This window comes from Limulus polyphemus, unplaced genomic scaffold (assembly GCF_000517525.1).
Source record: "Limulus polyphemus unplaced genomic scaffold, Limulus_polyphemus-2.1.2 Scaffold5037, whole genome shotgun sequence".
Taxonomy (NCBI): domain Eukaryota; kingdom Metazoa; phylum Arthropoda; class Merostomata; order Xiphosura; family Limulidae; genus Limulus; species Limulus polyphemus.
In genome coordinates this window covers 33,855-49,781 of record NW_013670647.1, presented here as the reverse complement: position 1 = coordinate 49,781, position 15,927 = coordinate 33,855, and the positions used below count along the sequence as shown (strand labels likewise).

General features: G+C 32.3%; 1 protein-coding gene across 1 annotated transcript; it reads left to right on the top strand.

Annotated features, from left to right (window-relative positions):
- Positions 1-1,398: 1,398 nt before the first annotated feature.
- LOC106472039 (60S ribosomal protein L24-like) lies at positions 1,399-8,301 on the top strand. The gene is made up of 5 exons (XM_013932667.2): positions 1,399-1,493; positions 1,604-1,679; positions 6,508-6,755; positions 7,203-7,263; positions 8,183-8,301. The coding sequence occupies exons 1-5, from the start codon at positions 1,489-1,491 to the stop codon at positions 8,258-8,260; spliced, it is 468 nt and encodes a 155-aa protein (XP_013788121.1). The 5' UTR covers positions 1,399-1,488; the 3' UTR covers positions 8,261-8,301.
- Positions 8,302-15,927: the final 7,626 nt, after the last annotated feature.

The following is a 15,927-nucleotide window of genomic DNA, read 5'->3' as shown; positions in this document are numbered from 1 at the left end:
GTGACGACGTGACGGGAGAATAATGTGTGTGTAGATAGAGAGTTATTGAACTGCAGTCACAGGGTATTGTTGAAGTTAACGTTCGTTCGTTATAGTGTTTATTTTAGCGCGAATATTGAAATTAAGTGTATCGTAAAGTTGTATTCGGAAAGAATAAACCAGTTTTATTAAGTAAGGACTTGTGTCGCTAAAGTTTCGTCAGAACGAAGTTACGGAAAGTTAATTAACAAACGGAGACGTAACAATATTGTTTAGCCCCCCAGTGGCACAGCGGTATATCTGCGAACTTATACTGCTAGAAAGCCAGTTTCGATACCCATGGTAGGCAGAACACATATAGCCCTTTGTGTAGCTTTGAGCTTAATGACAAACAAACAACAATAATATTCATTAGTTATTTATATACTTTTATCATGGACTATGTATTAATTTATGTGAATTAACTTCACTATCACTAAGAAAACCGACGAACAAGCAGTCTATTATTCTTGTTTCTGCAGTGTGTAAAGTAACCTTAACGGACAGAAGAAAAGCCCATCAGTAATTCTACAAACTTACGAATGAAAGCAAAGAAAAAATATGTAATAATATCTAAATTAGTTTTCGTTAAGCACAAATTTACACTTTGGGCTACCTGTGCTGAGCTCACCATGGGTATCGAAACTCGATTTTTCGCGTCATAAGTTTGAGGATTTATCACTGAGCCATTGTGCATCGAGCAATACTAATATGACAAATTAAGTCTCTGATATGGTCATTTTACCAATGATTGGCATAAAGTGTCGTAAATGTTTAAGATGCCAAACATATGAGAAATTTCATATATTTATGCCTTTATTATTTATTTGTGTATGTTTGTATGTTTGTAATTAAGCACAAAGCTACACAATGGGCTATTTGTGCCATGCCCACCACGGGTATCGGATTCTAGCGTTGTAAGACCGCAGACAATTTATTTGTAAAAAGTGTTTCAATAAAAGTTAGTCTTAGTGAAATACATAATCAGAAAATTTCCACAATTTATCTTAAAGTACTACCATACTAATAATAAGTAGGGTAACAACGATTTATAAGCATAACGAAAAGTTTTATTGATGATGGAACATACTACTTTTTTCGACAGAACGTTGGTCTGTGTTCCTTTTCCTTGTGATTATAAATCGTTGTTTGCCTACCTATTTTTATATTAGCATAATACGCTTCCTTACTCGAGTACTACCATACATTACTTTATAAGTAACACTGGTAAGGTTGACGTCATCTATACGCAGAGAGATCCCGCATAAAATATAAATAATATAAATATTAAACAACGTTTAAAAACAATAGAAACTGTTCTAAACCATAAAAATATGTATCATTATTATTTTTGTTCTTATGATATTACTTTGTGAAACAGTAACAATAAATATTTAACTATATTATGCTTCATAATGCGGGATTATATTCTCTACTCTATCTCTGTCGAAAGTGAGCTTGTCGTTGAAGATGAAGTATGTGTATTTTTGTGAAAGTAATCTATTTTAATCTGAAAAATTATTGGAGCTTTTTATCTTAATGAAATATTTTTATTTGGTTTTGATATCCCCTTTTTTTTTCACAGGCTTGAATTGTGTGCCTTTAGTGGGTATAAAATTTACCCTGGACATGGAAAGCGTATGGTCAAGTCGGATGGAAAGGTAAAACTTAGGCCTATAACAGTGTATGTTACAACTTCTACAATTACTTAATTCATGTTTAGTATTGTACATAACAGTTAGAGGCTTAAGGATTTTAGATAGTGGACGTATAAAATAAATCTAGAGATGTAACTGCGTCGCAATCGTTTTTGACACGATGACAGTGATCAGAAAAGTGCCTATTTTGTATATACTGTGTACAGACTATATTGAGGTTTTTTTTTATATTATATACTCTAGTAGTATTAGGTTAAATTAGCCCTACAGACTATATTAATACTAGTAGTAGGGCTAATAGTAATAAATGTAGCATTATCAGACGAATATACCCTATTCAGATCTATGCAATGGCCCATTGTAAAGACAATTTCGTTCAATATTTCAAGAAATATAAAAATTCAGCAAAATATATATCTAACACAAATGGAAACTTATGCACTGTGAGATGTCTATCACAAGTGATTCAAGGAAAATTTTGCACCCACTAATAGTAATAATCTAACCCTTTCACTGCAGTGAATAAGTTAAGGTAATTGTGTATTTTATACTGCTTAATAAAAAAAAATCTCACTTTTAGAAAACTTTTAGAAAATTTACAAAAGTGTGTTGTAACTTTTATATTAACACAAACTGCAATGCTTCCAACTGCATCTTTTGCCATATACGTTATGCCTAACTCCCTTTTTAGTTATACATTAGCCACTTCATACATCACAGTCTCATTTGTCATAAAACAGAAATGGTGTTCTTTGTTTCTATTTAATAAAGAACTATATTTCATCAAGTCATTATGCGAGAGCTGTGTTTCATATACTGTAATTAGGGAGTCTCATAGAATTATAGCTCCTGGCAACAGAAGTATGAGAATGGGAAATCACAGTTGTGAATATATAAATTCCTCATTGTACACCAAACAACAAAAGAATGCGAACAGTACTAATAAATGCTGAATTTGCATGATTTATTTCAAGGCAATCTTATTCCCACTAGTTGTAAATCAGCTTTGAAAAAGTTGCTATGATCACTAAACCTTTCTTCCACCATTTGGTGGCAACCAGCGAGTGAATATTAAAACCAAAAACATGGTGTCGCTCAAATTGGCTGAACCAGAAAGGATCAGTGATACATCAAATGATAGCTCTCTTCATGCACTACTTTGGTCTTGGCAGTTTCATTGGATCCAGAAACATTTTCTATTTGAAAATACCAAAAAAAAACTTTAAAACCATTTATAATTATTTTTAGCTATTGAATTTCTAGAAACAAAGCCATATAATAAACTTTGTGATGTGGATTACATAACGCATATACCGATGCATAAATATGTCTGCCCAAATCAAACAAACAGCATGTTAAAAAATAATGAATGGTTATTGTAAAAAGACTATGTTGGCTTGGTAATAGTGTACTTTACATTTTATCATTGGATATATACAGACAGTATGCTGTCCTGACAACAGTTTGCTATATTTCATATCATTGAGTGTGGCTTGAGAAAAACATGTGCTACAATAGTTTATAATAAAAGTGGTAGGAATGATTTATTATTGACATCATGGAATGATGTCGAATATTTCAAGTTTACAGCCAATGCGATTACAAAATCTTCTATACTTTTATAGGTACACGGGTAAGCTCATACTTCATTTGTAATATTTGGTTGTTGACAGTTTTCATTTCATATATCCATATAATATGAATCCATGTGTATGAGTTCGAAATTGATGGATTTTATTGGGACTTATTTCATCTTGTTTTAACATGGATTTCACACAGTCTTAGGTTACCAGGTAAAGTGGTATTTTGATATCACTCACTGACATTTTGTTAACATTGTACCAATGGGAAGGTTGCATGGTGTGAAAGGTTGATTTACAGGTACGATTTTTAATTGTCTTTTACTAATTATTAAATACAAAATTGAACTTGTGATGTAAATTTGACAGTGGACTCCATTGGTGAGTGAATTGTTTTATTTTCATTATTTAAAAATCACCAAAGTCCCCTATTGTAATATTTGATATTGAGGTTCAAGTATTTCAGACTTCTTGTTTCATTACAAAAACATAATTGCCTCGGGTGTGCAATTTGATATTTGTGTTAGGGATGTATTTTGCTGAATCTACTTTATTATTTCTTGGAATATTTAAGGAAATTGTCCTTGCAGTGGGCTGTTACACCAACCTGAATAGGGCATATCTGGGGCTGAAAGACTTAAATGCCTAGTAGTAGAGCTAGGGTTGAAAAAGTGTCACCTTTTGTTGACATGGTGATGTTGTTGGAAAGATTCACCCAATAGTTTTAGAGATTTTAAGGTTATGGCAAATAACTATTTGGGTTACTAAATGTCATAATGTAGTACATAATTCATAAATTCTCCATGAAACCATTTTACATTTGCCAAAGATACACTGAAGTGAAATCAAAGATGGGTGCACACCATATTTAAAAAAAATCATGTTAACTCTTTTCAGCATGGGCTCCATCCCTGGGATCATCGACCTCATAACCATTTTGTGCTTTTTATAGTTTTCATGCTACAACTTTTAATATAGTAAGCACACTTTAACGAAATTTGGCAGATTATCAGTAAACATTACAATGCTTTCATAGGCAAGATATAATTTATTAAGTCTGAAGGTTTGTTAAACAATGTTTTTCTCATGCCTTTTTTTCCTTTTTGCATGTTGCCTATCCAACATGCAAAGTAATTTTCATTTTAAGATTAAAAATACCTTAATGCATCAGAAACTTTTCAAATTTCACATATGAAATCTTTATAATGTCCAGATAGTTATCAAATATTTCTTAAGAAATGAACTTTATTAATGAATCTTTGCACAGGTTTGGTCAATATGACAGATCTCATAGCCACCATTAAGAATTAGGAGATAAATATAAATTATGCCTCTTTCATTCTAGAATGACAACAAATTATAACACTAAAACATAAATGTTTAGATTAAATAGCTTAAGTCTCATAACATTATACATTTGTATATATTTATTATATTGACCTTTCAGCCATGCCTGGCTAACAATACAGAAGTTACAATGACAAGGCGCATGCACTCATGTTGCTGTATCCAGTAATGTAAAACTGACCTTTAGTCTCTACGAAGTAGCTTGTATTGGCTGTGTTTTAATCGACTAACAGTTTGTAAAATAGTCACATTTCCATTATTATACATTATATATGTATATAGATTGTTGCTGTTTGGAAATAAGTTATTTGCTTGTTTTTCTTAAAACATAGAACAGTAAATATAGAAGTAAAGCAAACAATTATCTTTACTAGTTACAACCTTTGTACTTGGTTGCTAAGCCTTTTAACATTTCGAACATGGGGGATATGAAATGAACAAATTTTTTTAGGTTTTATATATACAGTTGAATAACCAAAAATCATAAATTACTGTATTGATACCATAGAATTCCACTATAATTTATGAAGTTTGGTTATTAAGCCGTGTTTGGGTCTTACAACCTGCCTCCTTGAAATCATGGTTGGAAAGAAAGAGATGGCATCCTAACATATGAAAATGGCTGAGAAAGCCACTAGGGGGACATTCTGAGCTTTAGAATGATTATGCACATGTCATATATTGAAGTAAGTGTATATAAGGGACTGTTTCCAAAAATGTACAGAGGTGAGCAGGTCCACTGTGTTTGATTCATTACATGAGTGATATATCAGCAAAGAGAAAAGATAGAAGGTTCTTATTTTATATTCTAGCTTGTCAATATCAGTAACTTGAGTTTTTAATTTGTACAAAACTATAGCTTAATAGTTTGACATCACAAAAAAACACAAGTATAAGATCTTAAAAAAGACAGTTTCCCTGAAAGAGAGCTGAAGGCTGCCTTGAGGAGTCACCTAATTTAATCAGTTGCACCACTATACAGTAGTGTGTTGTCTGTCAGTCAGTCAGTAGACACTAAAATGGCATTGTATAAGTGACGTTGCAATTTGTACTGTCATGACGTAAGTAAAATGTGGACATGCCACGAATTATGCACTTTGTGGGTTACAACATGTCATGACATGAAAGTCTGTTTAGTTCAGATATAATTAATTTATTTTGTGAGTAAATATTTTATTATTGTTTGGTTTTTGTTATAATAAGAGTTAAAAGTGGATCATTGTAGGAAGTTGTGTTTATGTTGAGAATATCAAATGTTGTGTGCAATACATTGATGTTGAGGATATAGATTTCTAGAAGGTGGTCAGACCATTAAGTGATAAACATATAAATAGTGTGTGATGAGTGGAAACAGCAGACAGACAATTGCTGAAGAGAGTAAAGTTACGGTTAAGAAAATGTTTGGTGTGAAGTTAACTACTGTAGAAGTGATAGGCCTAATGTTAATATGTTCAGAGTAAGACTAATAGTGGAAAAGGAGATAAGAAAAATAATTTATTCCTTTAAAGCAAGGTACTAAAGTAACTGAATCAGCCTGAGTGCACTTTGACAAAAGGAACAGAGGATATTTAGAAGAAAGGAGACCAAACGATTACTGTAACTTGTGCCAAAATTTTAAGTGAATCACACGTGGAATACTAGTGTGATAGTAATAGAAAAGATAGTTTGGCTTGTCAACTACAATTTTAAAGCAATTGAATAAGCCTAAGTGGACTTTTGACAAGAAGATATATATATATATATATTTATAGTGTTTATAATATGCCTATAATCTCTATAGTTAAACATGTTCCAAATATATATATTATTTTGAAAACAAGTGAAGTGCGTATTGTTAATTTATCGTTGAATATTCTTTTCCAAAACAAAACAGTTTGTATTAAGTGTTTTGATTTTTTTTTAAGGTCTACCAGTTTTTAAATGCAAAATGTGAAGCATCCCACATGATGAAGCGTAACCCTCGAGAGATAACCTGGACAGTGTTGTATAGGCGTAAACATAAGAAGGGATTAGAAGAGGAGGCAACCAAAAAGAGAACCCGTCGAACAACCAAGTTCCAGAGGGCTATTGTTGGTGCCAGCTTGAATGACATCATGGCTAAACGTAACATGAAACCAGAAGTGAGGAAAGCTCAAAGAGAACAAGCTATTAGGTAAGTCTTCTAGTAAAGTATCTAATTAAGTTTATTTACTGAAAACTACATATTTGAAACATGCATATATATACCCCCTCCCTAACACATACATACATGGCAAGATAGAAATGGAGCTAACTCCAATATTTTAGTCATATGAGTATCATACCATGTTGTGGATCATAGTACTTTATTTATTACTAAGTAACTCTTGGGAACTTGTTTGGGGAATGCTTGATACCTAGGAGCCATTTTGAAGCAATAGAGAGTTTAGTTCTCCAGCTTCTCAAGACGTTGCAAAACTGATTTAGCAGCTGATGTATGACATACATTTTCTTGGTTCACATAATGTTGTCAGAATTTACTTTTCTCTCATTCAATTCCTGATTATAATAGTTGCTGTAGAAAAAATACTCATTTCTTTTACCTTGTTTTGATTATAGTGTTTTATATATTTCAAAATAGAGCTGCAAAAGAAAAGCAAAAGGCTGAAAAAGCTCAAAAGAAGACAACTGCACCTCAAAAGGTGAGTTAAGTGTACCATTCACAGATGTTTATAACTGTAGTTTGTTGTTAAATTAGTTATTATATTAACGTTGTGTAATTATCAAAATATTTAGTGGGGCAACATTGCATAATGTGTAATGCTAGGCTATTTGGGTATTTGTAAAGTAGACATTTTACACTGTATTCGTTACTGCTTGAATTGATGTATTTTTGACAGTTATGTAATATTTAGAATTCAAGACATTTGATTTTTTATGTAACAGCTACTATCAGTAAAAGAACAAAACTCTTAGAAATAGCTATTTAAAATGCCTAATTTTTTTTCTGTGCATGTGTTTTCTAGTTTTCAAAATAATTGTTTTTCTAGAAATAAAAATGTGGATTTTAAATTTGGTTTTAGCATACTCTTACAGCACAGCATTTTATTTTACTTAAGTTTTTTTTTTTCATAGTAAAGAAACTTTTTTTGTTAATACCATATAGTATAAACAGAGCTTCCTCTTTTTGTTGCTATTGTTGTCTATAGCCTGCTGTAGAATATCATGCATCTGATAAATAAAACAATACAGTACTAGTTTCGATATCTGATGCAACAAGTTCTTGGGTGTTCTATACTTTGAAATTCACATCAAATTACTTGGTTGTACGAGGTTAAATTGTGTAAAAGCAACTTGAAATTACTTATTGGCTGTCTTGAATTCCAGTTGCCTCATTCACTTTTAAATGTGAGAAGACATTTATTGGTCCATTATAAATAGATGTAAGCAGTTTGTATTATATATTTTATGTAATATCCAGAATGAGTCTCAGCTTTGAAACTAAAGAATATCTTCCAAAATACTATCTACTTGCCTCTTTACTGTGTACTTCTAAAGCATTATATTAGTTTAGTATAGTTTTATATTTCTAGTTTAGAACTAAAATTGTTCCTCTTACAGACTCAGAAGATGGCCTCTAAACAAAAAGCTGCAAAACCAGTCCAGGTTAAGGCCCCTCGTGTTGGTGGAAAACGCTAGTTCTGTATCTTGAGGAAAATAAATAGATAACCCTCCCAAAATTGCTTGTTTTTTTGTTATTAATGTTTAACAATACACCAGTATGTATAAAAAAAGACTGCATATTGTTATGCACTGTACTTGTACACCAAGGTTAAAAATTTCTTTGCATCACTCAGTGTAAAAAAAAAGGATGTATTGACCTTATAACAGGGTTTAAAAGGTTCTGCTTCTATCAGGAACTGAGAGACTGATCATTGAAAATTGTACTTCATTCTTGTACCATGTGAAACTGGTATTTACTTTTTCTTATATTACTAGCACAAAACACCCTAGTTCCACTCACTGTGTGATTCTAAGGTCCCCTCATGATTCACAGAGGCCTCAATGTACCAGTCAAGTGTCTCCATTATCTTAATTACTTCTATAGCTATCCCAGTGTGCAAATTCTTTAACTGGTTTGTCTGTTGCCATTTCCTAAACGTAATGCAACTCTTTTTAATAGCAAATAGTTTTAATTTAGCTTTTCATATTCGTTTTTCTTCCTGTGTTTTTATTGAATTCTTTTCATTTTTTGATTTCTCCAATATTCTCTGATACATATTTTTCTTCCCGCTGTTTGTTTCCATTTACCAAACTTAGTCCAATTCAACTTTTTTATAATTCTCAGAATTCTATTTTTCTTCGTATGTTTGTGTTGAAAAAGAGTATTTGGCCAGAAACCTCCACATATTGTTCATTCAATAAGTGGCATTAGAAAAAAAATATGGTACTTTCTACAGACCTTCAGGAAACAGAATTATGGAGCATAAAGGCTATAGGGCAAAAAAATTGACCAGCATTTTTGTTAGTCAAATCTAAAAAATAATACCCAGATGCACATCCTCAGTATACCCTTAGTATGTGTGGAAAGTTTCAGGTTTCTAGGTTCTTTCCTCATGGAGCTGTGGTATTCACACATACAGACAGGCTCTTTTATTATTGTAGAAACAAATCTCAAAAAATAATACCCAGGTGAACACTCTCAGAATTCCCATAGTAAACATGCAAATTTCAGGTCTCTAGGTTCTTTCCTCTTGGAGCTATAGAAGTCATCACAGACAGGCTCTTTTATTGTTATAGATTTTTTTTCGTGTGTGTGAGATATTGAAAAACAATATATATTCATTTGGGAACAAATAATTTTGTTCTTTGGGGAAAAAAATTATGTATGCTTATTAATCTTGTGTTGTTCAATTATTCTTCATAAGACTTCTGATAGGCAGTCACTAAAGCACGTAGAGATTTATGTGAGCATGCACATTGTTTTGCTTGTAAATATATTGCCAAATACTATTGATAAGAGAGGGTTACAGTAAAAATTAGTCCACCAGTAACTCACCAATGCTAGAAGCATTAAAAAAAGTTAATTTGTAACATTTAGTTTGACTATTAGCCCTAATTATACATGTGTAGTTAGAAAGTGTTTAGGATTGTTTTAAAAAAGACTAGACCTTTAAATCCCTAAAATTAATGTAGGAGTTAAGTATTGTAAGAAATGCTAAAATAATTATACACAAAAAATTGTACACATTCAGAGAAAATGAATATTTAATATCAAAACTGTTTCACTACTTTATTGCATAATGAAAACTAATAATACAGGTGATTGTTATATGAAAATAGTCAACCTCATTAGTAGATAACTTGTCAGAAATGTCTGAACAAAACATTGGATTACAGAATAGAATAATTTATAATTATACAAGAGGAATAATGTTATCAGTGTATTGAAATTATTTGAACCTCAAATGTAAAATATTATGGGTTATTTAAGCTTTAACAGATTGGAGTCAGAGTTAAAGAAGCTTTTGAGATGTGTGTACGTGTAGTCAATTGATGCTTTTACCTAAAGTACCCTCACCTGAAATGGAAAAAAGTCAACAGATGACTTAAAAAACAATGGCATACTTAGGAATTAATTTCTTGGGGTGGCAACAACCTCTTAATGTATTTTAGTATATGAAAAAGTGAACTAATTTCTGAATGATTGTTTTGAGAATAGACATATTCTGGTAAAGATGAACCTTTTCAGTTGTTATAAGTGTAACCCCACAAACTGCTAAGTTTATCATACATTCCTACTCTCGTAAGCCCAATCTGCAGAAGCAGACAAGTTCTGGTTAAGATAAATTGTTCACTATATATTTACAATTTTGTACTAATGTTAAGATATAATTTTTACACCATACATAATTATTTAGATCTATATAGCAAATTTGAGTGTAACATTTTATTGAAAACATCTTGTTCTGTCAAAACTTCAAAAACAGTATATATCACGTACAGCGTCAATCTTACATTTGGCAATTGAGTACTTAAAAAGATGGCTCAACTTTGCGTATTATGAAAGGTAAGGGAAAAAAAACCTTAAACTTCTGGGTTGACAAATAGAGTTGAGAATCTTAACAACTGAATCTCCATTCTTCCTTCTGTCCTTGGTCAGTACAGGTATGTGATGAAAGTACATGCATCACAATGTTTTACGGTTATACTTAAATTTTAGACTGACCAATGTATATCAATAAACTTGGCATCAAAACATAGTTTACAATACAAATGTTATTGTTATACAAGTTTTAATTCCTTAATTTCAACATGAAATACTGAAATAAATTCTAAAATTTCATGTCTGTATTATGTGACTGTTCGCTACAAGTTACTCGTTTTCTAATTACCCTTATGTGATATTTTGAGTTTAATGTAAGCTACACATTTATAGTACAGCAAAAGAATGACAGGCCAAACGTACTAAATTTTTTTTTATATCACTTGTTATAAGACATAAAGTAACTAAAATATGACAGTTAGAAGCTTAATGTGTTAAATAAGAAAAATCAAGGAAAAAAGTTCAATAAAAAGAATTTCACATTGAGACTTGCAGGTAAGATGTTTGTAAGTTTGCATAATATACTTTAAATCATTTGAACTAACTAAACTGCTCAACATTTAACACATTGTCATGCTTACCTAGAAAAATTTAATGTTATAAATCCGGTGTGCTGCAAAAATCTATCTTGAAAATTGTATTTTAAGTACCGTAAACAGTTACTTGATAATTGTGAATTGTTTTATATATATATATATATACATATATGTACTTGTGCATCTGCAGATGAGTCTGTTTTAATTCATTGTTATTGTGTTATTCCAAATTTGAGATACTTATAATAAAATAAAAAGACTGAATGGGGGACATGTACAGTAGACTGTGTATCACAACATATTCAGGTTATTAAGAATATGCTGACAAGATATTGTTTCAAGTTGTATATTTTTAATGTAATTTGTTTGTTAGCTGGTTAGCTCTGGATTTAATTATAGCATTAAGATTGGAAGGTTAACTAAGCTTAAAAACTAGAAAACTCTTCACTTAAGGCTGTGACTTGAAGTTTCTAGGATATTCAGAAGTACATTACATATATGAAATTGTTATAAGGAAAGATTGATTTATAAGATGGCTGAGACAATGGGCATGGCTGCTGTGTCTCTAAATAAAATAAAGCTTTAGGCATCGTATATATAACTATAAGCTCCATATATATAATCTATATGGGTGTAGATAGAAGATAGCCTAACTTTATGAACATATACTGTTTATTTACAAAGGTACATTTGTCAGTCAATGTTTATTTACAGAAAGCTAAGAATTTGCCGTAACTTGTATAATAACTGATAGTAAAGCCAGTTTGAGGACTAAAAACTTAAATAGTTATTTCATTCAGTTTGATGATAATTGCCAAAGCCACTGGATTTGAAATAGGCCTACTAAGTTAAATTGTAAATATTGTTTATGTAGTGTCATACTCTACATGAATGTTATAACTTTAAAAAATCCATTTGGAAGCAATATAGAGTCAATAGACAAATTGTTAAAATGCATTGGAAATATACAGAGCATTTCATGAAAATTTATATGTACAGGATTTCTACAAAATGCGTAAAAATATACATATACAACTATTATTTCTTGTGATGTAATTGTTTGCATATCACATGTGCCTCTATAGAAAAAAAGACCTAAAGACGAGGTTATAGCTAACCCAGGGTCCATTAGACTTCACATGAGTGAAAAGAATAAGTTGTCTAACTTAGCAACAGCACAATCAGTACTTTTTTCAAGTACATGTGTGTTGATTTCCAAATCTGTTGATATGATGGAGGTATAATATATATAACCCATACAAACTAAATATTTTCTTAAAATGTTGGTCATTATTTTTATTAATATTTACACATCAATGAAAACAGGGCCGATGTATAAATACATTTTTTGTTACTATGTAGTTGTTTCATCCATTGTTCTTCTACTTTCATATTGTTATTTACATGAACAGTGTTTGTAATTAAACATCCTATCACCTTTAATAAATCTCAGGCTTTGTATTCTATAAATTGTCCAAATCAATTATATTCAGATCTAGTTTTAAATTATACATGTATTTGATCCAGTGGGTGTGTTAGAGTTTCATCATTATGGACCATATTGTTAGAGAACTCTTCATTCTGTACTGGTTTGGGACCACAGATTAGCATTTGGCATACAAGGGGGTAATTTAAAATGCTGGTAAGGAAATCTGCAAACAGGTAGATTTCATGTAGGGGATTAAGAAAGTAAGTTGATAGGAATATTATGATGTGAATTTCTTGGGGCATACTAGTCTTTAGAAGACCAGGAACACCTTTACTCGATATTTTGCTTCTTATTAGATACATTCAATCAGTTATGAGGGTTTTTTCTATATACCTGATAGCAGAATTAGACTCAATGTTGTAAGTATGATTTTATGGGTAACTAGAATTTTGCATGTGTTGCTGTGACTGAGGTATTAAAGTAAAAGATCAACTGTAGTCATCATGTTTTGACATCATCATCATACAAACCCTTATGTGATGATACATACTACTGTACAAATATTAATTTTTCTGAAGATTTATCAGAAATACATTAAAAAATTTTGGCTAATGTTCATACATTTTTTCTCAAATTTCTACTTGGATCTATACATACTAAAAGCCCTGTCACACCAAACATGCTCGCCCTTTAAGCCGTGGGGGCGTTATAATGTGACGGTCAATCCCACTATTCGTTGGTAAAAGAGTAGCCCAAGAGTTGGCGGTGGGTGGTGATGACTAGCTGCCTTCCCTCTAGTCTTACACTGCTAAATTAGGGACGGCTAGCGCTGATAGCCCTCGTGTTGCTCTGCGCGAAATTCAAAAACAAACATACTGAAAGGCTTAGCTACGCCTGACATACTGAACTACTCACAAAAGGGAAGACAGACCGTAGATTATCTAACCAGACTTGCAGAATTTATATATAAATCCTTTAATAACAATCAAGTAACAACAGCAGTCTTATTAGATGTAAAAAAAGAAAAGCTTTTGGTTCCGTGTGGCATAATGTCATTAGATACCGATTATGTTCCATGAATGTTAACAACAAGAGAATAAGATGGATATCCAACTGAACTACAGCAGATAAAATAAATAACACACTATCCAATACATTTAACATCACAGTCGGAGAACCACAATGGTTTGTTCTATCACCTCTACTATATATAGTGTTTGTAAATAACATAACCTTCCCTGACCTGACATACACTTATTTTTCCCAATATGCAGACGACATAGCCGTATGGAGTGTATCGCGCAACCTACTAACAGCAAGCAACGGAGTTAAGAAATCCTTAACTGGTGTAATGACTGGCGAGTCCTTCTGAACCCCATAAAAAACATTGGAATTGCATTTAGACACAGCTTAAACAAACACTACAAAAACATTAAAAAGTAAAACTTAAACTAGGTAACGACGAAATAAAGATATGCCCCCTTGCGAAATTTCAAGTATTAACCTTTGACACACGACTCTCTTGGACACAACACTTTAAAAACATAAATAAATTCATTAGCAAAAGAATTACCCATTTAAAACTCATAACAGGAAACAATAAACGATGTAAATATAATACTATCATAGAAATCTATAAAGCATATAGTCGCCCCCTAATATAGTACGGCTCTCAAATCACTACAACTCCAGCAAAACAGTTCTAAGATTAGCCCTCAGACTACCCAAACTTACCTCTATCAATTATATGCACAAAGCTAGCAACATCCAGTTGCTTAGAAGACAGATTAACAACACTAGTCCACAAATATTACCAGTCAGTGGAAACAATAAACACCTTAACTGCTAAGCCAGACACAAAACTTCTCTATACAACATATACATGGACTCCAAAATACCCAAGAAAGGTACAACAACCTCTGATAAAAGCTTAATTCTTTGTACAAACTAATAATTTTTGTGTTATTCTTATTTCATCACAGGGCAGGTAAAATATTCGGTGCCTGTCTTGTCAAAGCGGGTTTTCTCGGGGTATTCCCATTCCCCCCACAGTAAATTCAAAGGCACTTGGATTTAATGAACTCAGCCGTGGCATTGGATTTACAGATCCCAGCCACCCCGTGACCCTCATCATATGAAGTTTATTGGGTTACTTTGTCGAATGTTCGTCGCCTTACTTCTACTCAACAACGGCCCTGGACTTTCTCTCTGCCCTAGAACCTGTCGAACATTTTTCTGTTTCACTCAATCTTTTTTAACTCTCACTAGACAACCTAGAACCAACCTCTCCAGCAAAATTTTAAAAACCCATAAATGTAACAAATAAAACTATCGCGAGTGACGCGAAAGGGAATAATAATATCCCTGACCACCCCAATTGAGGGAAGTTTCTTTTCTTTAAAAACTAAATTCTTGTCACGAAATTTTTCGTGTTTTTTTTTTTTTTCGGTTGATGATCAACAGTTGTATTAGTTTATTCATCGTGTTAATTGAACTTCCCAATACACAATTAACTCGTTATAAAGACTTAGAGTTTTTAAAATTGGTATAAGTGAGTGTGTTTAATTGGAAACCTGCCGAATTGTGTAAGTATAATGTGTTGTAGCCACCGTCCAAATTCTATCCCCTATGTATACTATTAGCAGTCTAAGGCTAACGATCGATAGTTGTATTACTTTATCGTCTTAGCTGAACTTCTCAATACAAAATTCAATCTTTATAAAGACACTTAGAGTTTTAAAATTAGTTTAAATGAGTGTATTTAATTGGAAACTGCCGAATTGTGCAGGTAGAGAGCGTGTTCTAATCACGGTCCAAATTCCATCCCTAGGTATAGTAGTAGTGTAAGGAAGACGATCGACAGTTGTATTACTATTAGACTTCTGACTGATTCTGGGTTCCGTACCTGAGTTTCAGAGCCTCTACCAGTGCTCTATAGTTGTGTCTGTCGGCTGCTGTCAACTGTCCAGGTATTTCCAGTGGTTGTCCCTTCAAGCTCGTTGCCAGATATACAGCTTTCTGCTCCTCTGTCCATCCATTCAACTCTGTCAGTAGCTTAAATTGTGCTTTATATGCTTCCCACGGTGCCTTCCCATCGAATTCCTGTGGCTTCCTTCGCACTGGATCACTCCTATTACTGACATTCATATCTGGAATGTGACTTCTAACGGGACTGAATATGTCTGCATTAGGGTTTAGCTGCGGGCTCTGTAAGGGACACAAGCCCTTTCTTAATAAAACTGGTTTATTCTTTCTGAATATAACTTTACCGATACACTTATTTTCAAACTCTATA